Source organism: Alosa alosa, chromosome 14, assembly GCF_017589495.1.
Source record: "Alosa alosa isolate M-15738 ecotype Scorff River chromosome 14, AALO_Geno_1.1, whole genome shotgun sequence".
NCBI classification, from domain to species: domain Eukaryota; kingdom Metazoa; phylum Chordata; class Actinopteri; order Clupeiformes; family Clupeidae; genus Alosa; species Alosa alosa.
Genome location: NC_063202.1, coordinates 13,369,181 through 13,396,680, shown reverse-complemented (window position 1 = coordinate 13,396,680; position 27,500 = coordinate 13,369,181). Strand labels below are relative to the sequence as shown.

The 27,500-nt window shown below is 42.4% G+C and overlaps 1 protein-coding gene across 1 annotated transcript in view; it reads left to right on the top strand.

The window, feature by feature from the left end:
- Positions 1–27,500, top strand: part of sh3tc2 (SH3 domain and tetratricopeptide repeats 2) — a 47,650-nt gene that overhangs the window by 12,600 nt on the left and 7,550 nt on the right. Inside the window, exons 9-15 of the mRNA XM_048263699.1 lie at positions 868–1,063; positions 16,644–16,777; positions 19,180–19,230; positions 19,753–20,042; positions 23,650–23,921; positions 24,308–24,882; positions 26,711–26,888. Coding sequence (XP_048119656.1) covers positions 868–1,063; positions 16,644–16,777; positions 19,180–19,230; positions 19,753–20,042; positions 23,650–23,921; positions 24,308–24,882; positions 26,711–26,888 — 1,696 coding nt within the window. The remainder of the gene's footprint in view (positions 1–867; positions 1,064–16,643; positions 16,778–19,179; positions 19,231–19,752; positions 20,043–23,649; positions 23,922–24,307; positions 24,883–26,710; positions 26,889–27,500) is intronic.

Genomic DNA, 27,500 nt, shown 5'->3' with positions numbered 1-27,500 from the left:
TCTATATGATGGGCTACTGAACTAAACTATAACCTATACAATAGGCTACTGAACTAAGCTATAAGCTATATGATGTGCTACTGAACTAAGCTATAATGATGTGCTACTGAACTAAGCTATAAGCTATATGATGGGCTACTGAACTAAGGTGTAAGCTATATGATGTGCTACTGAACTAAGCTATAAGCTATATGATGGGCTACTGAACTAAGGTGTAAGCTATATGATGTGCTACTGAACTAAGCTATAAGCTATATGATGGGCTACTGAACTAAGGTGTAAGCTATATGATGTGCTACTGAACTAAGCTATAAGCTATATGATGGGCTACTGAACTAAGGTGTAAGCTATATGATGTGCTACTGAACTAAGCTATAAGCTATATGATGGGCTACTGAACTAAGGTGTAAGCTATATGATGTGCTACTGAACTAAGCTATAAGCTATATGATGGGCTACTGAACTAAGGTGTAAGCTATATGATGTGCTACTAAACTAAGGTGTAAGCTATATGATGGGCTACTGAACTAAGCTATAAGCCAGTGGTTTTTCTTCCGAGGGCCAGCTCACTATGCCTGGCTCCAAGAGAGGGCGAGAGACTCGGAGTAGTTCTAAGTGCTGAAGTTAGGCTAACCACTCGGTGAGTTGCATAGTTTTGAAAACGAACGTTAAGGGTTGTTTTAGGACATGTTTGAGTAGCCTACTACAGTATGCCCATTGCGGCGGTGGACTAATGATGGTTTAGGCGTTTCCATAGCGACGGGCACGTGCGTGGCGGTGGTGGACTAATGATGGTTTTGACGTTTCCATAGCGACGGGCACGTGCATGGTGGCGGTGGACTAATGATGGTTTTGGCGTTTCCATAGCGACGGGCATGTGCGTAGCGGCGGTGGACTACGAGCCGGCGGACGCTGATGAGCTGCTGCTGCATGAGGGGGAGGAGCTAGCAGTGGAGGGCTTCCTGCTTCAGGGGCTAGACCTCTTCGTAGGGCGGAGCCTAACCAGCGGCCTTATGGGATTCGTCCACAAGAAGCATGTGAAACCAGGAGACCTAAAACCCACGTAAGACACACACACACACACACACACACTGTTACGGCCAAATTGTTCACAGACCGCAACTTCAAACAAGTTAAAAACATACATGTGCCGTTATTGGCCACTGGTGGGGAGGGGGGGGGTCGCTAGCTTTATGATTTGCTAATTGACCTGTCGCTAAGCCCCACCTCCCATTGTTACTGTGTGAAACTCGGACAAACAAACCATACTTGATTAGAAATACATTATGGAAAATGGCAGTTGACAGTATATCAAAGCAGGCTTTGAGGACCTTTTGGCTGATAAAGGATTTGATTTCCTCCAGAAGCAATCAAAAGGGACTTAATTATGCTATGGAGGTGTATATTCAAAACTTTAAAATGCATACAAGGTGACAAGCTTAAAGTGGAGGAGAGTAGCCGATACAGATCCCCGTGCAAAACCACTGACTCTAATGCGTTATTAATGCTAATAAGGGGCAGCCGTGGTCTACTGGTTAGGGCTTCAGACTTGTAACCGGAGGGTTGCCGGTTCGAACCCCAACCAGTAGGAACGGCTGAAGTGCCCTTGAGCAAAGCACCTAACCCCTCACTGCTCCCCGAGCGCCGCTGTAGCTGTGTCAGGATTAGTGTTTGCTTCACTTCACTGTGTGCTGAGTGTGTTTCACTAATTCACGGATTGGGATAAATGCAGAGACCAAATTTCCCTCATGGGATCAAAAGAGTATATACTTATGCTAGCTAGCTAGTGGAAGATTGCTAATGCTAGGTAGCTAGTAGAAGATTGCTAATGCTAGGTAGCTAGTGGAAGATTGCTAATGCTAGGTAGGTAGTGGAAGATTGCCAATGCTAGACACGTCCTGTAGGCCAGTGGTTCTTAAACTGGGGGTCGCCAAAAATATTGGAGGGGTCGCAAAATGATTTGCAGTCTGGATTCATACCAGGAGAAAGTGGGCATGGGCGATGCCATCACTTATCTTCTACACAGGACACATTCTCACCTGGACAAGGGGAAAAGTGCTGTGAGAATCATGTTCTTTGATTTCTCAAGTGCTTTTAACACCATCCATCCCCTCAGACTGGGAGACAAGCTCTTGCAGATGGGTGTGGACGCTCACCTGGCAACCTGGATCACAGATTACCTGACGGAGCGACCACAGTTCGTCAGACTGAAGAACTGTCTCTCTGACACTGTGATCAGCAGCACCGGAGCGCCACAGGGAACTGTGCTCTCTCCAGTCCTGTTCACCTTGTACACATCTGACTTCCGCTACAACACTGAGTCATGCCACATGCAGAAGTTTTCTGACGACACTGCAATTGTGGGGTGTATCAGGAACGGGTGGAGTATAGGAGAACTTTGTGCAATGGTGCAAACTCAATCATCTCCAACTCAACACTTCAAAGACCAAGGCGATGGTGGTGGATTTCCGCAGATCTAAGCCCACTCTGCTACCAGTCTCCATTGATGGGGTCAATGTCGAGGTGGTAAGCACCTACAAGTACCTGGGTCTCCACCTGGACAATAAACTGGACTGGTCAGCCAACACTGGCGACTCTACAAGAAAGGGCAGAGCAGGCTGTACTTCCTGAGGAGGCTGCGCTCCTTCAATGTGTGCAGCAAGCTCCTCAGGATGTTCTACCAGTCTGTTGTTGCCAGCGTCCTCTTCTATGCAGTGGTATGTTGGGGTGGAAGCACAAAGAAGAAGGATGCAGGGCGACTTGACAGGCTGGTAAGGAAAGCTGGCTCTGTAGTGGGAGCTGAACTGGAGTGCATCACTTCAATATCTGACAAAAGGACCCTGAACAAACTGATCAACATCTTGGACAATGAGTGTCATCCACTCCACAGCACAATTGTTAAGCAGAAGAGCCTGATCAACTGGAGACTTCGCTCACTGCCTTGCACAACAGAAAGACTGAGGAAGTCATTCATCCCTAGGGCCATTGAACTGTTTAATGCATCACTTAAGGGAAGCATAGTCTGTCTGCCTCTTCACCACCTCCAATGTCTTGAACTGTCTGTCCACTAGTCACTTTACATTTGTCTTCTGCCTCACTGTTTGCGTGCTGTATTAGCACATATGCACAACCCCTCCCTCCATGCCACATACCTTTCTTAATATAGTTATTTATATATAGATATATAGATTTATTCTTGCACTGTTTGACTTACTCATTTGCACCATCACCATGACACTCATTCAGACAGAGCACCTTACCTTACCTTATGCACTGAGAACCACAGGCTCAGTCCCTGCTTCAGTCATTGCAAGAGCACCTGATTGATTATTCACCCACTATGTGGATACTGTTTTTTAGAATTGATTTTGATTAAGTTTTATTTAGTATAATTTGTATTTTGCATATTTAGTATATTCTTTTTCTTCTACAGTCCTTATTGCTTAGTTGTGTTTTTTTATATTATATACTTTTAATTACTTTTTCTGCTGTTATTGAATGTGTGTGTGTGTTGTCTGTATGCTACTGTGACCTTCAATTTCCCCTAGGGATCAATAAAGTCTATCTATCTATCTATCTATTAAGGACCTAAAGGTTTTTAGTCAAATGCTACCATTGACATAATGACTTTGGTGTTGACATAGCCTACCTATGAGAGAAGACATTTTCTCGCAACATTTTGAGAGAAGGATGTCGCGAAACTTTGCCCATGTCTTTTAGGGGGTCGCCAGACAAAACGTTTAAGAACCACTGCTGTAGCTACTGCTGATGAAATATACCCCCGTTTTCTAGCCTCTCGGAGTACTGGCGATCGGTATTGCACCCCCCCATGCACATTTTTTTTTTGTCATTAAAGTTTTAATTTTTACAATTTCACAAACATTAAATCACAGGCATACAACAAAACATCCCATACCTGAGGGAAAGACAAAACAAAAACAAACATAGAACAAAAAAAACAAAAAAACAACAACTTAAAGGCAGCTCACATTCACCCTCACAGCACCCCTTTCCTCATTACACACCCAATTATACACTTATAACACACATATACAGTGGCGGTTCTAGGATTTTTCTGAGACAGGGGCCATAAAGGGGCCACATCATACACTGAGGGGCCAAGAACAGGTCAACATCCATACACAGAAAATCCCTTGTTCAGTAATGCAGAGGCACGTTGTCTATGTGATATGCAGGACTATACGCAGTATACCCAAAGTCCTTTTAGGCAAGTCCCTCCACTCAACAGCCATATTGCAACGCTTTTTGGGCACTCATCGGGCATCCTATTCGGCAGAAATGTCCGTGCGCAAGGCTTCACGACACCAATCTTGCTCCAGCGGCGAGTTCACAACACATGATTGGCATGATGTCTTCACAACACACCATATGATTGGCTCAATGTATTCACATCACACCACATGATTGGCTCAATCTATTCACATGTTGACGTTTTGCCGAGGAAGGGGTGGGATATGTGTAGACAACGGCCATACAAAATAACCCCATGCATTTCTATGGAGGATGTTTTGAGTGCTGTGTCTCATTAGAAAGTCTCTGGTATACCCACTTAAAAAGCATCACCATTTCAGTATACCCACTTAAAACAGACAAGGATAGGTATTAATATTTGGGGTTGATCACAGTATACCCACTACAGCTAACTAGACTACACCACAGCAGTAAGGTGCATACATTTCACCAGTCTTACCTTGTTCAAATACTTGAATGCTAAATGCTAAAAAATAAAAAAGCCAATACAATTCTTAACAATTTTCCCATTTATTTATAATGTGCATTGAAAACACAATATAAAACTAAAATATAATAGACACTTCAGTGGAAATACATTGATATTTTAAACAGAAATCATACATCATCATACACACATTTTTCGTTCAATTAAACAAGTTTTACTTTAACTGTTTCCCCTTTTGTTGATAACCACTTTCACTGCCAGTTTGCGTACATTAAAACAAACACACACACACACACATACACAGCATGTGAGCAACAACTACATCATATTTACACAATTTTTTCAACAACTTATTTGGAATGGTCTTTGAAGCCGACGTCTTGCTTCCAGTTAGAAAAGCCTGATTCTGATTTGAAGACTGACGATGGGTCATTTGAAAGTTTAAAATTACGGAAGGGGTAGCAAAACACTAAAGATGGAATATTCCTACCATTTGAAGTCTTTGTTTCAGAAGTCATTGAGTGGCCTCTTCCTATTTCTGTGCTGCATCTTGCGGAATACCAGTTTAGGAGAGGTTGCACAGAACCATCTGCTCTAGAATGGGAAATGTCTGGAGAGATGAAAATGAAACAAGTTTGAGTAACTTAATTGTTATTAACTTTAATAACCCACTGTCAACCTGGCGTTTCTAAAATGAATGACAAAATATGCTCACTGTAGTGGCAATAGGAAATAGCATCATACTATTAGGAGCAGCTATGCTTAGTGACTGGTGGTTCTGAAGACTGTGGGTTGAAGTCACCAGCTCCTACGCCATCCCAGTCTGTAGGTGAAACACAAATGCGTGTTTCACAAAATCCATGCTTGTATTCAGCATGTTGTCTGGCAACTGTAAAACCAGTTATTATTTTTTTTTAAATCATATAAAGCTTGAGTGAATAGAGTAGAAAATTTAACCAATTTATCTCAATGAAACTCTCCTTGTCCTAACACTTTGAGACAGAATTCATGCGAAGCCCATGAATCAAATAAACTCAGAATAGTGGTTAATAACTTTGCAATGATAGCTCACATTAACTACAAAAACGTAGCGTTAGCTATTAGGCATGTATTCTCCAGAGGTGGAAAGTAACGAAATACATTTACTCACGTTACTGTATTGAGTAGTTTTTCTGTGTATTTTGTATTTTTTAAGTAGTTTATAAAATCGGTATTTTAAATTTTACTTGATTACATTTTGAGTGAAGTATTGTACTTCGCTACATCAAAAATCCCATCCGTTACTTGAGTAAAAAAAAAAGTTAAGACTAACGAAAACAGAAAGGGAAAGAAAAAAATCGCGCCCTAAACCACTAGCCTAGTGATAATGATCAGCATGTAGCCTACACCAGGACATGAATCAAGCTGGCGCCATGCAGTCTTTATGAAAGTGATGGAGACTGGATCACGAAATGCATCAGATTAGCCTAACCGATTTTACCTATTTTCCGCTATTCCAATCGGTTGTCTCAGTTCGTTTTAGCACTAATGATTGTGGAGATATTTAAGTAAACACCATGGGATTTCGTGTTTTGACGTTTGTGTTCACCTTTCTTTGGAAAGAAGTTTATTAGCAGTTGTTTCCCCTCATTTTGATGTCTCTCTTTTCCCTGTTTTGGCCTTTGTTTTTAGTAACCTGACTTGGCTTTCATCGAGAAAGACATTGCACCAGCAGAGATAAGAAAGCAAAACAATTAGCAGTTTGAGGGTCCACTACTAGCAGAGTAAAGGAGATGACAATTAGATTTCACTACATGCTCAACTAAATAAACAAAAGATAGACTACCTTATGAATCGATAGCAGGCGGACTAAACCATTTAGCTCTTTAGCAAGGGAGAGTGAGAGTGACCTTACACAGTTTTCACTGTTTTGTATACAAAATCCAGTCAGTCAAACTTTACATTTCGTCTGACATTCATTTTGACATTTAATTTGGAAGTTAAAATATTCAGGTAAAATAAATATATGGTGGAAATAAGTATTGGAGGTTTTTCTTTTCCCCAGTAATTAGCCTAAACTTCCAGTGAGTCTATTCGAAATTTTCACCACACATTATATTAACACACATATAAAAAATCCAAACAAGAGTTTTGTGTATTAAAGTGGAATGACACAGGAAAAAAGTATTGAACGTGCCTACTAAAATTTCTTCAATACTTTGTGGAAAAGCCTTTGTTTGTAAAGACAGCTTCAAGACATTTCCTGTATGACAAAACTTATTGGTCGCAGTATCAGGTCTGATTTTGGCCCATTGTTCTAAACACATTCCAGGGGTCCCTCTTGTGAATCCTGATCTTTAGTTACTTCCAGAACTATTTAATTGAATTAGCTGCCTTCAAGTCTTTCTGGAGCTTTCTCCGAGTGGTCCTTGGCTCTTGGAATTGACTATCCTTCTGACTCCCTGGTCAGAAATATTACGAGGAGATCCTGTGCATGGCCGGTTGATGATGCAGTGATGTTTCTTCCACTTCCAGATAATGGCTCCCATGCTGCTTACTGGAAGATTCTGATGTTTTGAAATGCATCTGTAACCAGTTTCATTGATATGTTTTGCAACAATAAGGTTGCAAAGGTCTTGGGAGAGCTTTTGCTTTTATCCATCATGAAATGTTTCTTGTGTGACACCTTGGTAATGAAAAACCTTTTTATAGCCCATCAATATGTAGGCTACTAACCAAGCTTATATTAATTTGCACAGATAGAAAGGATAACTACTCTCTAACTACTTACAGATTCCAGCTCGTTCCTTCCCTTTCCTTGCCTTAGTGCTTTTTCTTAGCGTGTTCAATACTTTTTCCCTGTGTTATTCCACTTCATTACACATGACTCTACTTATGGAGTTGTTTGGATTTTTTATGTGTGGATAACCTGAGTTATTACTAATGCCTGGTGAAAATGTTGTGCCCCCTGTATTCCACTTTTCAAGGGCCCTCTCCTCCATTGGGGCCCTATACTTCCCACTTCCCCCCCCCACCAGTTCGACGCCCTTTAATCTGCTGAACCTTCTGCTCGTTTCCAAATATAAAAAAAACTCTCTGCAACTCAACATTGGCCTGCCTGCCTCAGCTGCCTGTGAGGGGCTTTTCAGTTGTGCTGCAGGGTTGTGCACAATTCGAATTGCAATTCTGCTTCCTGTTTGCTACCTCAATTGAAATGCAAGAGAAATTCAAGAATTGAATTGGAATTTAAGAGCCAGTTTCAATTCAATTCTGGAATTTTGCAGAAGCCTGTTGTGCTGGATTACTGTTCACTGCAAAGCGACCCAAGGATGAGTGCAACTAACTTTGAAAATCAACTACTGCTCAAACTTAAAGGAGAACTCCGGTGATTTTTCACATAGATCTCCATTTCTCAACGTCCTTATCAGGCAAGTACCTCCACTCGGCGGCCATATTGCAACACTTTTTGGGCACTTATCGTGTGTCTTATCATGTCTTCACAGCACACCACTTGATTGGCTCAATGTATTTTACAACACACCACATGATTGGCTCAATGTGTTCACATGTCGGCGTTTTTTGCCGTGGAAGGGTTGTGATATGTGTAGACAATCATGCGTTACAAACTAACCCCATGCATTACTATGGAGGATTTTTTTGAGTGCTGTATCTCCTCATTAGAAAGTCTCTGGTAAAACTAGTTCTTCTGGTACCCCAAAAAAAAAAAAAAAAAAGTAACTAAGTAACTTTTACTTAAAGTACATTTTAAATGAACTACTTTTTACTTTTACTTGAGTACATTTTCAGATCGGTATTTTAACTTGTACTTGAATAATATTTCATCAAGGTATTGGTACTTTTACTTGAGTACAATATTTTCATACTTTTTCCACCTCTGGTATTCTCATGTTCATGTTAGCAGCTGCCAAACGTTTTCCTCAAGCAAAAAAAATCGAACGTTACTTACATTTGGTAAGGCGCACTAGCACATGTAATATTATTAATTTCAGACCCCAAACAAACAGGATGTCCATTTCTCTGCATTTCATATAACACTATTTAAAATCAGCATGCTAACAAACAATCAAACCTCAACTCAAGTAACCTAACGTTAAGTTAATGTTAACAGTTCACTGACTAAGTCAGTTAACAGTTCACTGCAAGCTTGCTGCTGCTTCGTAATTTAATTGACAAACTTAACATATTGTGACAGCAACAAATAAACGTCCCTTTCACATGATGATAACCAACATAGAGATTTGTGACTCACCAAGAAACTTCTGTGGAGGATGAAACGCTGCCATCGGTTCTTCGCGTTAGAATTCTAGCTGATACTTTCGTTAGCCAAATGTATCGGTTCTTCACATTAGCTGATACTTCCGTGAGCCAAATGTATCGTTTCTTCACATTAGCAGAGAAATTTCTGGTTAGCCAAATGTATTCTTTCTTTTACAGTTCACTGTGTGCTTTAGCTTTCAAGCTTCATAGGTGCATTACTGCCACCAGTTGTTTGGGAATGGAATTCCATCTCTGATCGTCGTTCTCAACAAGTTTGACACTTAGATTATTGATGATTGACGGTACAGGGGCCAGTCAGGGGCCAATGAGATTTCAGATGGGGCCCGGGCCCCTGTGGCCCCGCCCCTAGAACCGCCCCTGCACATATACACTTATTCATTACATTTCCTAGTATCTTTTGTACCAATGCTGTAATCAAAATACAGCCATGCTTGGCTATTTCTGCTTGGATTATTCTGCACCCTCCCAATCATCAGTTCAAAAGCGGCTGTCTCTGTCATAAGTTTGAGCCATTCTGCAACCTCTGGTGTGGGCTCTTCCACTTACGCAGAATAATTCTAGCTGCTACCATGAAACCTGTCACCATTACACCAGCTTCTGGCAAGGTTAGGTAGCATTTGAGATGTATCCCCCAACAAGCATAGTTGTGGGGATTCTGGCAGGGGTTGTCTGAGCCCGTTTTCAAACTTTTGGAGCCCTGCCTTCCAAAAAGGCTTCATTAAGGGACAATCCCACAGAGCATGGAGAAATGTACCCACTTCCCTGTTACCCTTCCAGCATTTATTGTCCTTGGTTAACCCCATTTTTAAATTATTTATTAGGAGTAAAATAATATCTATGAACAATTTTATAGTGGATGAGTTTATTCCTAGCATCTCTTGTAGCCCTTCCTACATTTTAAATAACATCTTGCCATGAGTCCTCATCTATGTCCTGACCAAAATTGTTCTGCCATATAGTTCTTAAGCCTTCACACATCTTGGTCTCAATACTTGACATCTTCTTATAGAATACTGAAGCTGAGTGTAGAATATGTGGAGAATTAAGGAAACCCTGTATCACATTTTCTTTGTCCTCCTTTCTTCTCAATCCAAACACAGACCCCACACTACTTCTCAGCTGCAAATACTTCCAAAAATCCCCTCTATCTGTTAAGTGGAATTGCTCTTTAAGGTCCTCAAATGACATAAATAATTGCTCCCTGTACAGATCTTTAATTACTCGTACGCCTTTCGCCAGCCATGATTGCCAAGTAAAAGCCTTTTTTGCAATACAAACTGAGGGATTATTCCATATTGAGGAATAGCTTTGTTTGTATTGTGAGACACCCAATATCTTGTGTGCTTTTGCCCATGCCCATTGTGAATGCCGCAGAATTAAGTTTCTTCCCATTGTCTGGTTTTCTGTATTTTCCTGTGATAATAGTTCAACAACACTATATGGGCATGCAAGCACCTCCTCCATCTGAATCCACCCAGGACCAGATAAGTAGGTTCCCCAATGTCTTGCCAGTTTATTCATCTCAAAAGCTATGCTGTACAGTTCCACATTAGGAAGTGCTAATCCACCACAATCTCGTGAAGATAGTAGTTTCTTTAGTCTAATTCTAGGCCGTTTTCCATTCCATAAGAACTCTGTAATTAACTTATATTATATTGCTTAAATATTCCATCAGAAATTGTTACTGGTATCATTATAGAGATGTAATTAAATTGTGGAGCCACCACCATTTTTATGATACTAATTTTCCCCCATAGTCAAATTAATCAGCCGCCATTTCTCCAAATTCAACTTAATTTTCTTAATTAAAGGTGACATATTCATAGCAATTATGTTTTCCAAGGCTGGACACAACTTAATACCCAAGTACTTCATTCCAGTATTGACCCATTTAAACTAAAAGTTGGTTAGTATAGATTGATTGCATCCTTTTGATATTGGCATGCATTCAGATTTTTGCCAGTTTATTTTATAGCCTGACAGTTTTGAGAAAGCTTCTATTGTGGCTAGTATGTTAGGGATTGATATTAGAGGATCCTCAATAATCAATAAAATGTCATCCGCATAAAGGAACATTTTGTGTTCCTCCTCCCCATGTAAAACCCCTTTAATACTGCTCTCAGCCCTAATGGCAGCGGCCAAGGGTTCTAGAAACATTGTAAATAGCAGTGGACTGAGAGGATCTCCTTGTTTTGTCCCACATGTTAACTTAAAGAAGGGTGATATCATGCCATTTGTCATTACTGCTGCCCTTGGGTCAGAATATATTACATTCACCCATTTGACAAAACTGTCTCCACATCCAAATTTATGGAGAATGTAATGCAAGAAGCTCCATTCCACTCTATCGAATGCCTTTTGGGCGTCCATAGATATGGCGGCTATAGGCGTATTTTTATTATGATTAATCTGCATGAGGTGAAGTAAACGTCTAACGTTATCTGAAGATGATCTGCCTTTTATAAAGCCTACCTGACCAGGATGTGCTAAATGTGGCAAAACATTTTCTAGCCTAGTAGCAAGAACTTTTGTCAGGATTTTGCAGTCTACATTAATAAGACTAACAGGTCTAAAGCTCCCTGGATCCATAGGATCTTTATCTTTCTTGAGAATTAAAGATATCAACGCTTCATTAAACGTATCTGGTAGGTTACCCACTGAAAAGGATTCTCTATACACTTCTGTTAAGATGGGAGCCAGTTTGTCAATATACTTCTTATAATATTCTGATGGAAAACCATCCAAACCAGGTGATTTCCCAATCCTCATTGATGAAATTGCACTTTTGACTTCATCTACTGATATAGGGCGATCTAATAACATCCTCTGATCCTCTGACATTTCTGGCAGTTGAATCTTAGAGAAAAAAGTATTGTATTAGCTCCTTCCTTCCAGATTTATATAACTGGTTTAGAAACCTCAAACACTTTTTAATATAACTGGTTGTTTGTTATTTTTAATTACTGGTATAACGTAACTAGCCTCTTTTTGCCGTATCTGTCTGGCTAATAATTTTCCAGATTTTTCCCCACTCTCATAGTAATTATTTTTAAGTCTAAATAGGGCATACTCTGCCTTTCTATTGTAGATTTCATTCAATTTAAATGTCAAGTCACATACTTGCTTCAGTAGGAGATCACTATGTTTCTGAGCCAATAAATTCTCAGAGTCCTTAAGTTGTGATTGTAGCTCTTTTAATTGTCGCATTTGCTCTCTTTTTTTCTTACTGGAATGTGCTATAATCTTTCCCCTGATATAAGCTTTGGAGGCTTCCCAAACTGTTCCAACTCTATCTGTTGTACCCATATTCACCAAGAAGAAATGATCAAGTTCTTCTTCAATTTGACTATTGAATAATGGGTCTTGAAGCAGAGAAACATTCATTCTTCACCTACTTCCTTTATTGCCATCTGTCCCCATTACTAATCCTAGATGCACTGTCGCATGATCAGTCAGTGCTATAGGGCCTATCGAGCAGTCAGAAACACTGTTAACCAGATCATTACTGATCAAGAAGTAATCTATCTATGGAGTGAGATTTAGGTTTGTGAGAGTAAAATGTGTATTCTCTATCTTTTGTGTTGACAAGTCTCCAAATATCTGTCAGGCCTATATCCTCTATCAACAACTCAATGGCCATTCTATCTTTTGGAATGTGATTGGAAAAAGTGGTTTTATCTAAGGCTCCATCTAGTACTTGGTTAAAATCCCCAGCTATGACTGTATATCCACCTTTTATCCATCCACCTTTTCTGCTATTTTGTTTATGTTATGGAAGAAACCTGGGTCTTCCACATTTGGAGCATAGATGTTACATAAATTAACTTTTACTCCATTAATCTTAGCTTCTACGTATATAACTCTTCCTTCTTCATCTTTTTGCTCTTTTATAAAGAGAAAATTCAGATTCTTATGCACTAAAATAGCTACTCCATGTTTGTTACTGGAATATGAGCAATGATAAATTTGGCCAACCCAGTCTCTTTTTAATTTAACTGCCTCCGACTCAGTCACATGGGTCTCCTGTTTAAAAGCAATGTGAACTTGTTGAGACTTAAGGTAAGATAAACATTTCTTTCTCTTAATGGGATTTTGTAGTCCATTCACGTTCCAGGACACTATTCTCACAGTTACTCATGACTTAAGAAATGGAAAAATTCTCACCACATGTCGGCCTAGGCCTATATAAATGATCAACAGAAAATGAGGGTAAAATGAAACGAAAAAGAGAGGGTGCTGCCCAGCTGCCAATCAAAAAAGTTAACACACAATAAACGACACTCAAAACCCTTTTAGAACAGGGAACATGGAAAACAATCACATACCCACCCACAAAAACGGCCCATGATGATGAAGTGGTCATCATCATCAGAAACCCCACCATCAAACCCGTCAAAGCATCTTTTCTAAACAGTCCAAAGCAAACATAAAAATAATTTCCTCAATCTCTACACAGAATCTAGCCCAAGCTACATATATTGGCAAAGTTATCTTATTTTTAAACAATGTGGTTTATAGGCTACATGGACGAAAGAAAATATTCAAAAGGAGGCGCCATAGGCCATGCATTGGCTGCATGTTGACGTCAGGCTTTTCCTAGGCTAGGCTACTCTGCCTTTGAAAGCAGCAGATTGTTCTTTAACCGAAGGGCAAAAAACAAGCGGATAATAAAGAAAATAACAATTATAAAAATAATAAAAATCATAAAAGGGGCATGATAAGAAATATCCTTACGTTATTGCCCCCATTTCAGCTGTTCACCCTCGGATCCAAAACTTAGTTGATTCAATGGTAGCCAAGTAGGCCTATAGTTACATGTAAATTAGGCTATTCAACTGCAGGCTCCTGCTCTGTCGTCTTGTTCGGCGATCCTTGCACCTTCGACTCTCTATTAAGAAAGTCTATAGCCTCTCTGTCATTGTCGAACTTCATTCTTTTCCCCTGCCATGTAAAGGTCCGCTGGATACGCTAGGATGAAACGCACGTCAAGATCATGTAGACGATTCCGCACATCTTTAAACTTTCTCCTCTTCTCCGCCGTCTCTCTTGTCATATCTGGGAACTAGATGTACCGCAGAGCGGTACAAAATATGACCGCCGCCCAGTCCAACACATTTTTTCCACAAAAATAAATCACGCTGAAAGGCCTACATGATTCTAACTGTCTCACTAAATTGCATTATCCACACTCAATTCTCACTGGTATCTGCTAGACAACAAGTACCAAAACATGATTAGTTCATAGATTTCACATGTAAAATTCATTTTATACAACCCCACCCCCATCTTGCCTGTTCATAATTCTAAGAAATTCTTGAATTGTGTGCATGTGTCGTGTACACGTTTATGTTTATGTGTGTGTGTGTGTGTGTGTGTAATGCGTGCTTGTGTGTTTGTTTGCGTATGTGTGTTTGTGCATGTGCATGCATGCGTACATATGTCTACTGTGTGAGTATGTGTCATAATATATGATTACTGTGAATGTATGTGTGTGTGTGTGTATCTGTTTATGCACATGTGTGCACATGGAATGGGTTAACATGACCCTGGAGGCAAACATAACGGAAGAAATTGGTCATCCTAGGCCCCACGGTTCTCAAGATATTCACAGAAAACTGTGTCTGCCCTACCCTCCTTTCGGGGTCCAGTACAGCGGGGGCTACAGATCAAAAGCGAAAACGATGGTTCCATGCTATCCATGTGGGGTTACATGCCCACCAAGTTTCGTGTACCCGGTCTTTCAGTGTCCGGGAATCCTTGTTGGTGTACGGTCACTAAATGTACACATAAATTATTTTATTGTAAGGCCCCATGAACGAAAAGTTCACAAAATTTGGCATGCATTCGGAGGGTGTCATAATGATCCTACACTTTCAATTTCGTGCAGTTTTGACCATGTCAGCCAGAGATATTGTGATAAAAACACCTAATTTTTGGCTTTTTAATTTTTAACTAGGTGGCGCTATACATGAAATAAGTGGTAATGGGATGGGTTGACATGCCCCTTAAGACCAACATACAAAAAAGGTGGACCTCCTAGGCCCTACGGTTCTCGAGATATTCACAGAAAACTGTCTCCGACCACCTACAGGCCAGTTGGTGTATAGTAACATAAATTAATTTATTGTGTGGCCCCCCATGAACGGAATTCCACGAAACTTGGCGTGCATTCAGAGGGTGTCATAATGATCCTACACTTCCAATTTTGTGCAGTTTTGACTATGTTAGGTCACAGATACCTGCGATTACAACACCTCATTTTTACTTTTTTGTGTTTAACTAGGTGGCGCTATACATGAAATGTGTGGTTATGGAATGGGTTGACATGGCCCCTTGAGATCAACATACAAAAAAAAATGGTCCTCCTAAACCTCACGGTTCTCGAGATATTCACAGAAAACTGTGTCTGCCCTACCCTCCTTTCGGGGGGTGCAGTCCAGGGGGGGGCTACAGATCAAAACGAAAACGATGGTTCCATGCTATCCATATGGGGTTACATGCCCACCAAGTTTCGTCTACCCCGGTCTTTCAGTGTCGGGAATCCTTGATGGAAATTTGGACATTTGAAAAAGAAAAAAAAAGAAAAGAAAAAATCTGACTAAACCTATATGACCGCCTGCTTTGCTGCGCGGTGGTCATAATAATGACAGCTTGCATCCGTTCCATACGATCTCCTCCTTGTTCCTTACTTCTTTGCAGCTGTCAACACTCTCTCGTTCCAGAAAACTGAGAAATCAAATTATTATTGGTCTGGGAGGGCACAGGTGCCGGAGCACGGTGCACTCTTTGCAACTGCGACCCATCAAGCTCAAGCCCATCAGTCTTCACACATTCTGACGGTTTACCATTCTCTAGCTTTTCTTTCAGACCAATAAGCCGCAGGTTTTGTCGCCTGTCTCTATTGGCAGCGTCCTCAACAGCCCGATGTAGTTCCTCGCACTTCATAGCCGTTTTATCTGCTTTTTGGCAGAGCTCATGGTTGTCATCCTCTAGCTGAGAGATTTGATTTTCAGCTTCATCCAGCCTGAGCAAAACACTATCCAGATCTGTTCGTAGCCCAGCATTGGCATCATATCTCCTTTGCTAGCTCCTGCATTGGTAGTCAGCTTGCATAGCTAACATTTTCAGTGCTCCTTTTTTGCAGTATTTTCTAGCTCGACAGTGCTTTTTTTCAGTATTTCTTCTCGACGACGACAAACCGTCAGACACTTAAACTGTAGGCTATTAATATCAACTTATAAAACCAAGTATGTCGACTGCACACACTTTACTAGCGAATTTCGGATAACTTTGATGGGTTCACGGGAGAGCTCCAACTATGCGACCATCTTGCTCGGGTGATCCCACGTGACTCCGCACATCTTTTGACCATCAGGGTTTTTTTGAGGAAATAAACTCCATAAATAATCATTCATTTGTAATGTTATGCCTCCTCCCTTTTGTTTTCTTATGGAGTTGTCCGAGTCATTTGAGCCCCCCATATACCCCCCAAACATACATACACATAGACATACAGACATATACAACCCCCCTCCCCCACACACACACGAAGTGATGTTTGAAGACTGTGCCATTTCTGTCACGTATGTGTGTGGTTGACCCAAGGCAATTCTGTCACGTGTGTGTATGTGTGTGTGTGTGTGTCTGTGCGTGTATGTTTCTACAGGAGTCCAGAGCTGCAGTTTATGACTGTGGAGGAGAGAGAAGACCTCTATCAGCTCGAGCCCTCTCTCACACACTCTCACACACACCTCCTGAAACAGCTCTGTGCCTCAGATATCAGCACTGTCTACAGAATGGGTAACACACACACACACACACACACACACACACAGACACACACACAGACACACACATACAGTACACACACACACACACACACACACACACACACTACTTACTTTCACTAAAATCTTTTCATTTTATAAAACATTCATACTGTACTGCCCTCTGCAGGTAACACCCGAATTTGTTAGACATCAGTTATTTGTATATTTTAGTCATAAACGGTATGTCAAAAGCTACAATTATAAACGGCATACCAAAAGCTACAATTATAAACGCCATGCCAAAAGCTACAATTATAAACGCCATGCCAAAAGCTACAATTAAGCTACAATTATAAACTGCATGTCAAAAGCTAAGATACAATTTCATAAGTATTTATTAAAGGTTGTAGGCACCTCTTGAGGGTTGAGGTTGTAAAGTTGAGGTTATAACTTGAGGTTATAAAGTTGGTGCAAGCCTTGGTTTCACCGTGACAATCTGTAGAATCACCAAAACACTAGCTTCTAAACACAGAAATACCCATGTCCTATATACATGGGAATCAGAACAGCAGAGATTATGGTATAGTGAACAGCAGGGATTAAAATTATAGTATAGTGAACAGCAGAGATTAAGATTATAGTATAGTGAACAGCAGAGATTAAGGTTATAGTATAGTGAAAAGTGAAAAGTTTATATCAGACAAATATTGATTTCAGAATAAAAGGTGGAGGTTCGATAAACTACCATAAATGACCTCAGTACTAAGAACACAAGATTGGAAAAAAATAAAAGAAAATAATAATTCTATGAAAGGCGCCTCCCCCCACAAACCCAGTCAGGTTACAGAGTGTTGGATACAATGGAGTCAAGTCAAGTCCCAAATGTGTTACAGAGTGTTGGATACAATGGAGTCGAGTCAACTCCAAGATGTTTTACAGAGTGTTGGATACAATGGAAATAAAATAACATAAGAAAAGAAACAAAACGCAGACATGATAGCATAATTTTGAATTCAATCTACACACAGGATGCATCATGAACTCAGGTCTAATTCTTATAAAGTTGGTTACCATTTCTAAGTAGTTACAGTTACAGTTCTAGTTCTAAGTAAGTTTGCATTACAGTTCATACATGGCAGTGGTGTAGGTTACACTAGTATATGGCTCAATATACAAGTAAAATCCTTTAATCATTAATTTCAAAGATAAAATGCAGTACAGCATAGCATTATGATAGGTACTTTATACAGTACAGCATAGCATTATATTAGCGTAGCATTATGATAGACACTTTATACAGTACAGCATAGCATTATATTAGCGTAGCATTATGATAGGCACTTTATACAGTACAGCATAGCATTATGATGGTAAAGCATTATGATAGGCACTTTATGTAGTACAGCATAGCATTATAATAGCATAGCATTATGATAGGCACTTTATGCAGTACAGCATAGCATTATGATAGGCACTTTATGCAGTACAGCATAGCATTATGATAGCATAGCATTATGATAGGCCCTTAATGCAGTACAGCATAGCGTTATATTAGCATAGCATTATGATAGCATGGAAGCAACTGGAATCCATGCATTTCCACGGAATTATTTTTGGAATCTGAACCCTTATCATACCTGTTCATTTTCATTAAACTTTCGATTTGTCGTGGACTAAATTCAAGATGCATACAAACAGTAAAATTCCTTAAGGTAAACTGTCTGTACAAATCGCCTTGTAAATAAACTACCAGTGCTTTTTCAAAGTACTCAATGTCTCGTTTTAAATGTCAAGGCCCTCGGAAGTCTACCAATGAAGTATGGAGCTACTTTGAGCCTCATAAATGGTGTAAAACAGTGATTTATTTGCATGACTAGGCCGATGCCTGAGGCCCCTATCAAAAACTGTTGGTAGCATCGGGCTAACTGGCGTGATTTCTGAGTGCAGTGGACAAGCCGAGATGAGCTTTGAGACATAATGTTAAGCACTGCATCATGTTTCAACACACTTTGAAAATCACACCGGAATTGTCCTTTAAATATCCATTGAAAACTTCACAATGGAGCGTGTTTTTAGAGCATGATCTGCAGGCGACCTGTTGGCTATTTTTAGAAGGTGCGCTATTATGATAGGCATTATAATAGCATAGCATTATGCTAGGCCCTTTATGCAGTACAGAATAGCATTATATTAGCATAGCATTATGATAGGCACTTTATGCAGTACAGCATAGCATTATGATAGCATAGCATTACGATAGGCACTTTATGTAGAACTGTAGACTTGTACAGCATGCATAGCCCGACAGGTCCACTTATCTGCGCCACACATGAGAATGCACATGCTGTAAGCACATATTCAAACAGCCAGCATGCTGACACACAGACACACACACACACACACACAGACACTAATAGTGTTTTTTCAATGCAGACAAACTGGATGAATCTGACTTCACATACATCAAAAGTACTCCTAAACCAGGTATGTGCGTGTGTGTGTGCGTGTTTGTATACAGTAACCAGTGACCACATGCATTAAAGTTAGCCTTTCTGCTAATGCCCATGGATGCTAGGGCCTGTATGTTAATGCCCTTGGATGCTAGGGCCTGTATGCTAATGCCCTGCCCATGGATTCTAGCACCTGTATGCCAATGCCCATGGATGCTAGTGCCTGTATGCTAATGCCCATGGATGCTAGCACCTGTATGCTAATGTCCATGGGTGCTAGTGCCTGTATGCTAATGCCCATGGGTGCTAGCGCCTGTATGCTAGAGTGCATGGGTTGTAGCTGTTGGGAGGTTTGCTTAATGTACATTGATTGGACATTCTGTCTACAATTAGGCCTGCTGTATGAGTTTACAAAGTTCACTTAAACACACACATACACACACACACACACACACACACACACACACTCAAAACACACACACACACACACACACACACACTCACACACACACACACACACTCACACACACACACACACTCTTTTTCTGCTTCTCAGACCCTCAGGCCAACTCCATGCAGCAGACTGTAGACACACCCCCACCGCGCCATTCTTGGACTTGGCCCCGCCCCTCCCTCGCTGCCTCCCAGAGATCCCTCGGGCGTTCTGTGGGGAGTGTGTCCGGCGCGGGTGAGTGTATGTCCTTCTGCATGGACGAGACGTTCAGGGAGGCAGAGCCCCTGGAGGACGACGCGCCCTTGTGGGAGGAGTTATCGGAATGGGAGGAGGAGTCGTGTGAAGACCTGCTGAGTCTGCTGGACACACCCACACAGCTGGAGGAGGCGGAGGCCAGGCGGCGGCGCCGCCAAGGGCCTACAGCTGCAGCGCAGTGTGTGTGTGTGTGTGTGTGTGTGTGTGTGTGTGTGTGTGTGTGTGTGTGTGTGTGTGTGTGTGTGTGTGTGTGTGTGTGTGTGTGTGTGTGTGTGTGTGTGTGTGTGTGTGTGTGTGTGTGTGTGTGTGTGTGTGTGTGTGTGTGTGTGTGTGTGTGTGTGTGTGTGTGTGTGTGTGTGTGTGTGTGTGTGTGTGAGCGTGAGTGTGTGTGTGTGTGTGTGTGTGTGTGTGTGTGTGTGTGTGTGTGTGTGTGTGTGTGTGTGTGTGTGTGTGTGTGTGTGTGTGTGTGTGTGTGTGTGTGTGTGTGTGTGTGTGTGTGTGTGTGTGTGTGTGTGTGTGTGTGTGTGTGTGTGTGTGTGTGTGTGTGTGTGTGTGTGTGTGTGTGTGTGTGTGTGTGTGTGTGTGTGTGTGTGTGTGTGTGTGTGTGTGTGTGTGTGTGTGTGTGTGTGTGTGTGTGTGTGTGTGTGTGTGTGTGTGTGTGTGTGTGTGTGTGTGTGTGTGTGTGTGTGTGTGTGTGTGTGTGTGTGTGTGTGTGTGTGTGTGTGTGTGTGTGTGTGTGTGTGTGTGTGTGTGTGTGTGTGTGTGTGTGTGTGTGTGTGTGTGTGTGTGTGTGTGTGTGTGTGTGTGTGTGTGTGTGTGTGTGTGTGTGTGTGTGTGTGTGTGTGTGTGTGTGTGTGTGTGTGTGTGTGTGTGTGTGTGTGTGTGTGTGTGTGTGTGTGTGTGTGTGTGTGTGTGTGTGTGTGTGTGTGTGTGTGTGTGTGTGTGTGTGTGTGTGTGTGTGTGTGTGTGTGTGTGTGTGTGTGTGTGTGTGTGTGTGTGTGTGTGTGTGTGTGTGTGTGTGTGTGTGTGTGTGTGTGTGTGTGTGTGTGTGTGTGTGTGTGTGTGTGTGTGTGTGTGTGTGTGTGTGTGTGTGTGTGTGTGTGTGTGTGTGTGTGTGTGTGTGTGTGTGTGTGTGTGTGTGTGTGTGTGTGTGTGTGTGTGTGTGTGTGTGTGTGTGTGTGTGTGTGTGTGTGTGTGTGTGTGTGTGTGTGTGTGTGTGTGTGTGTGTGTGTGTGTGTGTGTGTGTGTGTGTGTGTGTGTGTGTGTGTGTGTGTGTGGGTGTGTGTGTGTGTGTGTGTGTGTGTGTGTGTGTGTGTGTGTGTGTGTGTGTGTGTGTGTGTGTGTGTGTGTGTGTGTGTGTGTGTGTGTGTGTGTGTGTGTGTGTGTGTGTGTGTGTGTGTGTGTGTGTGTGTGTGTGTGCACACACACACATACACATATATACACACACACACACACACACACACACATACACACACACACACACAAATACATTACATTACATTTGGCTGACACCTTTTTAGCCATAGCGACTTACAAGATGGTAAACAGTTTAAAGCTTTTTAAAACAATTCTATTAGCAAGGCTAGTTGTAAGTAGTGCTACAAGAGGAGATATTCTCTAAAGAGCTGGGTCTTCAGGAGTTTTTTGAAGATGCATACCATTGGTAGAGCTAGACGTTGTTTGTCTGAGGAGTGCAACGGTCTGGAGGTAGCATATGCCTGTATGAGCAGAACCAGAGACTACTTTGTAAGGAAAGCGTTAGAGACTTGAATTTGATGCGGGCAGCCATAGGTAGCCAGTGTAGCTGGATGAGTAGCGGGTTAACATGAGCCCTTTTGGGTTGGTTGTAGACCAGGCATGCCGCCGCGTTCTGGATCATCTGAAGGGGTCTCACTGTGCAGGCTGGGAGACCTGTCAGGAGGGCGTTGCAGTAGTCAAGTCGTGAGATGACTATTGCCTGAACCAGGAGTTGGGTAGCATCTTGAGTCAAGTAAGTCCTGATTTTCCGTATGTTGTAGAGTGCGAAACGGCACGACCGGGCGACCGAGGTAACATGATCGGAGAAGGTTAGTTGGTTGTTGAGCACAACTCCTAAATTGCAGCCCTGGTACAGTAGGTGCAACAGACAGGGAGTCAATTTTGATGTTGATGTCATGATGTTTAGTAGGTTTAGCTGGGAGGACCAGCAGATTGTTTTTTTAAAGGTTTAGCTGGAGGTGGTGTGCCTTCATCCATGTAGATATGTCTGAAAGGCAATCAGAGATCTGTGCCAAGACCAAGGGGTCATCAGGTGGAAAGGACAGATAGAGCTGTGTATCGTCTGCATAGCAGTGGTATGAGAAGCCGTGCGAACGGATAATATGTCCCAAAGAGGTGGTGTAGATAGCAAAGAGAAGGGGGCCCAGCACTGAGCCCTGGGGGACTCCTGTGGTGAGATAGTGAGGTGTGGACAGCTGTCCAAACCATGACACATTAAACGAGCGTCCTGTGAGGTAGGATTCAAACCAGGAGAGAGCAGAACCGGATATTCCCATGTTACAGAGTATGGAGAGAAGGATGCGGTGATTAACCGTGTCAAAGGCAGCCGATTGTCAAGCAGAATGAGTACTGATGACTCCCTGGCTTCTGGACAGCAGAGCCGTTTCGGTTGAGTGGCCGCTCTTGAACCCAGATTGATTTGGACCAAGAAGGTTGTTCTGTGAAAGGAATTCAGAGACCTGTTTGCTCATTTGATACCGTTGGATAGGAAATGTAGGAGTGAGATAGGATTGTAGTTCTCGACTTGAGCAGGGTTGAGAGAAGTTTTCTTAACTCATTGAATGCCGCGTTGTTTTAGGAAGCTTTGGCCCAGAGTGCCAGCAATCTTGATCATTGTTGACGATTTTTGTAGAGCCACAGCATATTCTATGTTATAGCTATGGACACATACTATGGCTTGTTTGAAAGGTGAGACTTTAAGCTCTCAGTGGGTACAAACCGTTTATTTCTATATGCCTCTGTTCCTAAGAAATCCCAAGCTAAACAGTGGCTAGTTTTCATCAAAATCCCTGTTTTATTTCTAGAAATGGAGATGTAGCGTCTTTGATGAAATATGAAGTGTTGCCTGTAAAGTTTCCGCGAAGTGACCTAGCGAGACCTGGCGAGACTGCCCCCTAGTGATAAACCCACGAAAATGGCCTGGTTTTGACCTGACGTGCATGTGTCACTGATTCAACCCAAAGCGGCAACCATCAAAAGCAGAGTTTTAAGATTAAATGTCCAGATAAAATGTCCAGATTGTGCGTTTTCATGAGTTTTCGATCGTCATATATTTCATTTCCATTCATCACAGAGTTCCCAAAATCACATATAAGGTGTGTTAGAGTGTCTAGTTTCGTAATTAAAAAAAAAAGCTAAACACATAATATTACGTTTTTGGCACTCAATGAGTTAAGTAACGGTGTCACCCAGGCCGTTTTGAACGCTGTTGGAAACGTGCCAAAGGTTAGCGAAGCATTGATCACATGTGTGATAGCTGGTGTGATGGTCAGGCTGATGGACTGAAGTAGGCTCGTAGGTATAGGGTCCAACGAGCATGCACACACACACTAAAGCTCACACACACACACACAAACACACACACACACACACACTAAAACTCACACACACACAAACATACACACACGCACACACACACACTAAAGCTCACACACACAAACACACACACTCACTCAATCCTGATCTTTTGGGATCTTCCTGCAGGTATCAGCCCCACTTGGCGCTCGCAGCCCTCAGTTTGGACTCCACCCCCTCACGTGGATTAGGCCACGCCCTCATGCGCCTGCATCTGCACCTGCGCAGCTCAGAACGCCTGCATGCCAGCGGTGTCCACACACACACACACACGCACACGCACACACACACACACACGCCTCCATCCCCACACAGGCGCTGGTGTACCTGAAACAAGCCCTGACCATCGCCACTCAGGAGGGACAACTGCAGGAACAGAGACAGCTGTGTATCAGCCTAGCGTGAGTACACACACACACATACACACACACACATTTATGCACACATACACACACACATACACACACACATACTCATATATGCACACACACACACACACAGACGCATACACACACACACACATATATGCACACACACGCACACACACACGCATACACACACACACACACACACACACACACACACACACAAAACACACACACACATACACACACACACACACACACGCGATACACACACACATGCACACACACACATACACATATATGCACACATGCACACACACACACACAGGCACACACACACACACACACACAACACACAAGGTTCAAAAGGCCAAATAGGCCATATATCTTCTGAAATAGTTATAGTGTGTGTGTGTGTGTAGGTGGGTGTACCTTCATCATGGGGCTCTGCCGGAGGCGGTGCTAAGTGCAGAGAAGGCCGTGGAGGCGGGGTCTTGTCTTGGAGAGGAGGAGGAGTTTGAAGCCCGGGCTCTCCATGGTTGGCTGCTGGTTCTAGTGGGCAGTGCTGAGCGAGCGAAGGCGGAGCTTACTCCCCTGCTGATGTCACTGCAGGGTTCCGATAGCCCCTCCCCCCAAGGTGTCGTGCACACGCTGCTGGCGCTGAGTTTGCGTCGCCTAGGCAACGCCTCGCAGGCAGGAGCCCATCTGGTCATGGCTCTGAGGCTTGCACAAGACAGTGGCCACACCCCCAACCAGGCTGTTGCCCTTAGCAACCTGGGTTGCTTAGCGCTGGGCACAGGTGCAGTGGGCGTCGCCGAGGGCTTCCTAAGGAGATCGCTCCGCCTCTTCCAGCAGCTAGGAGGCGGGGCAGACCAGGAGCACGTCCAATCACTGCTGTGGATGGGGAGGAGCTACAGCAGCAGTGGGCAGGGCCATAAAGCTCGACTAGCCAATGAGACGGCTCTGCTGATTGCCATCCACGCCAAGAACATACATAGTGAGTTTACACATACACACGCACTCACGCACACACATGCACGCACGCACGCACGCACACACACACACACACACACACAACCACACACACACACACAATGACATGACTGATCTGTGCATCAATGCAGCACTACATCTCTTAGCCCTTTCCACCTACAGAGAGACGGTTCCATTCCGTTCCAGTTCGTGAGCGTTCCGTTCTAGTTCGCGAGCGTTCCGTTCCAGTTTGTGAACCAACATTTGAACCGTTCGTAGTTCGGAGCATTTCGAACCGGTTAAGTAAACCGGTCATTCTACCGTTCAGAGAGGAGAAGGCTAACGGCATGAGTTTTCCCTCCATATCAACTGTTGCCACGAGTAAACAAACTAGTAATCAGCATATCAACTGTTGCCATGGCTAAACAAACTAGTCACCATATCAACTGTTGCCATGAGTAAATAAACTAGTCAACTAGCACTACACTGCAGACGTTGCTAATTTCTGCCGTTTTTACGGGACACTGCCCCATCCTCCTCCATCTAATTAACTTTTGTTAATGAATGCAACACCTATTGTTGATGACGCATCCTTGATGCCCTTCAAATATTGTGAAACTGCAGCTAGTTCACTAGATAGCACCCGGGTTCACAGAATTCTGAATGGAACTGGTACAAGAACGTGTTCTCTGTTTGTCAAAAAACGGCCAATGTATATGCATGAGATGATATATTCCATATGCATGAGATGGTATATTATATATGCATGGGATGGTATTTCCCATATGCATGAGATGGTATATTCCATATGAGATGGTATATCCCATATGCATGAGATGGTATATTCCATATGAGATGGTATATTTCATATGCATGAGATGGTATTTCCCATATGCATGAGATGGTATATTTCCCATATGCATGAGATGGTGTATTCTATATGAGATGGTATATTCCATGTGCATGAGATGGTATATTCCATATGCATAAGATGGTATATTCCATATGAGATGGTATATTCCATGTGCATGAGATGGTATATTCCATGTGCATGAGATGGTACATTCCATATGCATAAGATGATATATTCCATATGCACAAGTTAGTTTCCATATCATGACATTCCATATCTGTTCAAAAAGTCTTAATGGTCTCAGAATTTTTTTCAGTTTGCAAAGTTTAGGCGAAGTAAGAAGTAACGTTAGGAAACTCTGATCAATATGATTGGTTAAACTGGACCAATGATAGCAAAGTTAGCGCCCGTCGCAATGCATGTTTTGGAAAGGATTCCCCGTCATTAGCCACCAGACTCTATTCACTTCAGAAGTGAGTGTGTGTGTGTGTGTGTGTGTGTGTGTGTGTGTGTGTGTGTGTGTGTGTGTGTGTGTGTGTTTAGATACTTATACTATATACTGTATACTATAGATACGTATACTATATACTGTATACTATAGATGCTTATACTATGATATGACCTCACATCGGAATCACCGTCCTGCCCACCACTAATGACTGATTGATAGAAACAACCGGGATTTTTAATTTTTTTTTGCCAATTGGAAAAATGCATGTTCTCAAGTGATTTTGAATGCAGAGCACGTATATGCAACTTCTAAACTTAGAGAAGTGTCAGCCACAAAATGGTAAGTTGTCTTATTCAAAAGCTATAAGCCCTTAAAGTTTGCCTAAATAGCTATTTTTCCATATAACAGCAATTTCACACCCACACACACACACACACACACACACACACACACACATACAAACAGGGAGTCAGGTGTCATTATTAGTAGAAATTAGCAGATCTCAACAAACAGCAACCTGTGTCTATGTGTGTGTGTGTGTGTCCATAGGTCAGATGGTGGTTGCTAAAGTCCTGAGTCGTCACTATGCTAATCAGATGCTCTATGGTCAGAGCATCATTTACTACGAACATTGTGTGGCGTTGGCACGGCAACTACGAGACAAGCGTCTGGAGGGAGAGTTTCTCGAGATCCTAGGGAGCCTCTACCTGTCAATCAACACCCATCGGTAAACAACTACTATCAATAAACACATAATTGTAAACCACTACTACACAAACAAACAACTACTATCAATCAACACACAATGGTAAATAACAAAATTGGGGGCAGCCGTGGCCTACTGGTTAGCACTTCGGACTTGTAACCGGAGGGTTGCCGGTTCGAACCCCGACCAGTAGGCACGGCTGAAGCCCTTGAGCAAGGCACCTAACACCTCACTGCTTCCCGAGCACCGCTGTTGTTGCAGGCAGCTCACTGCACCGGGAATAGTGTGTGCTTCACCTCACTGTGTGTTCACTGTGTGCTGAGTTTGTTTCACTAATTCACGGATTGGGATAAATGCAGAGATCTAATTTCCCTCACGGGATCAAAAGAGTATATATACTTACTTATAAGAAATTTCCTACTACACAAACAAATTATGTTTTCTAAACAAAGTTCGGGAGGAGCCCTTAGGGATGATTGACAGCAATTAACTCACCTGTCTTCCGCCGCCAGGGTATTTAAGCCGGCCTCCTTATCCATACGTCACACGCCGCGGCACTCGCAAAATTATCCCTCCTACTCCTACTCCCCCTACTCCTCCATTTCACTGATAGCCCAGTTATAGACCCTTTCA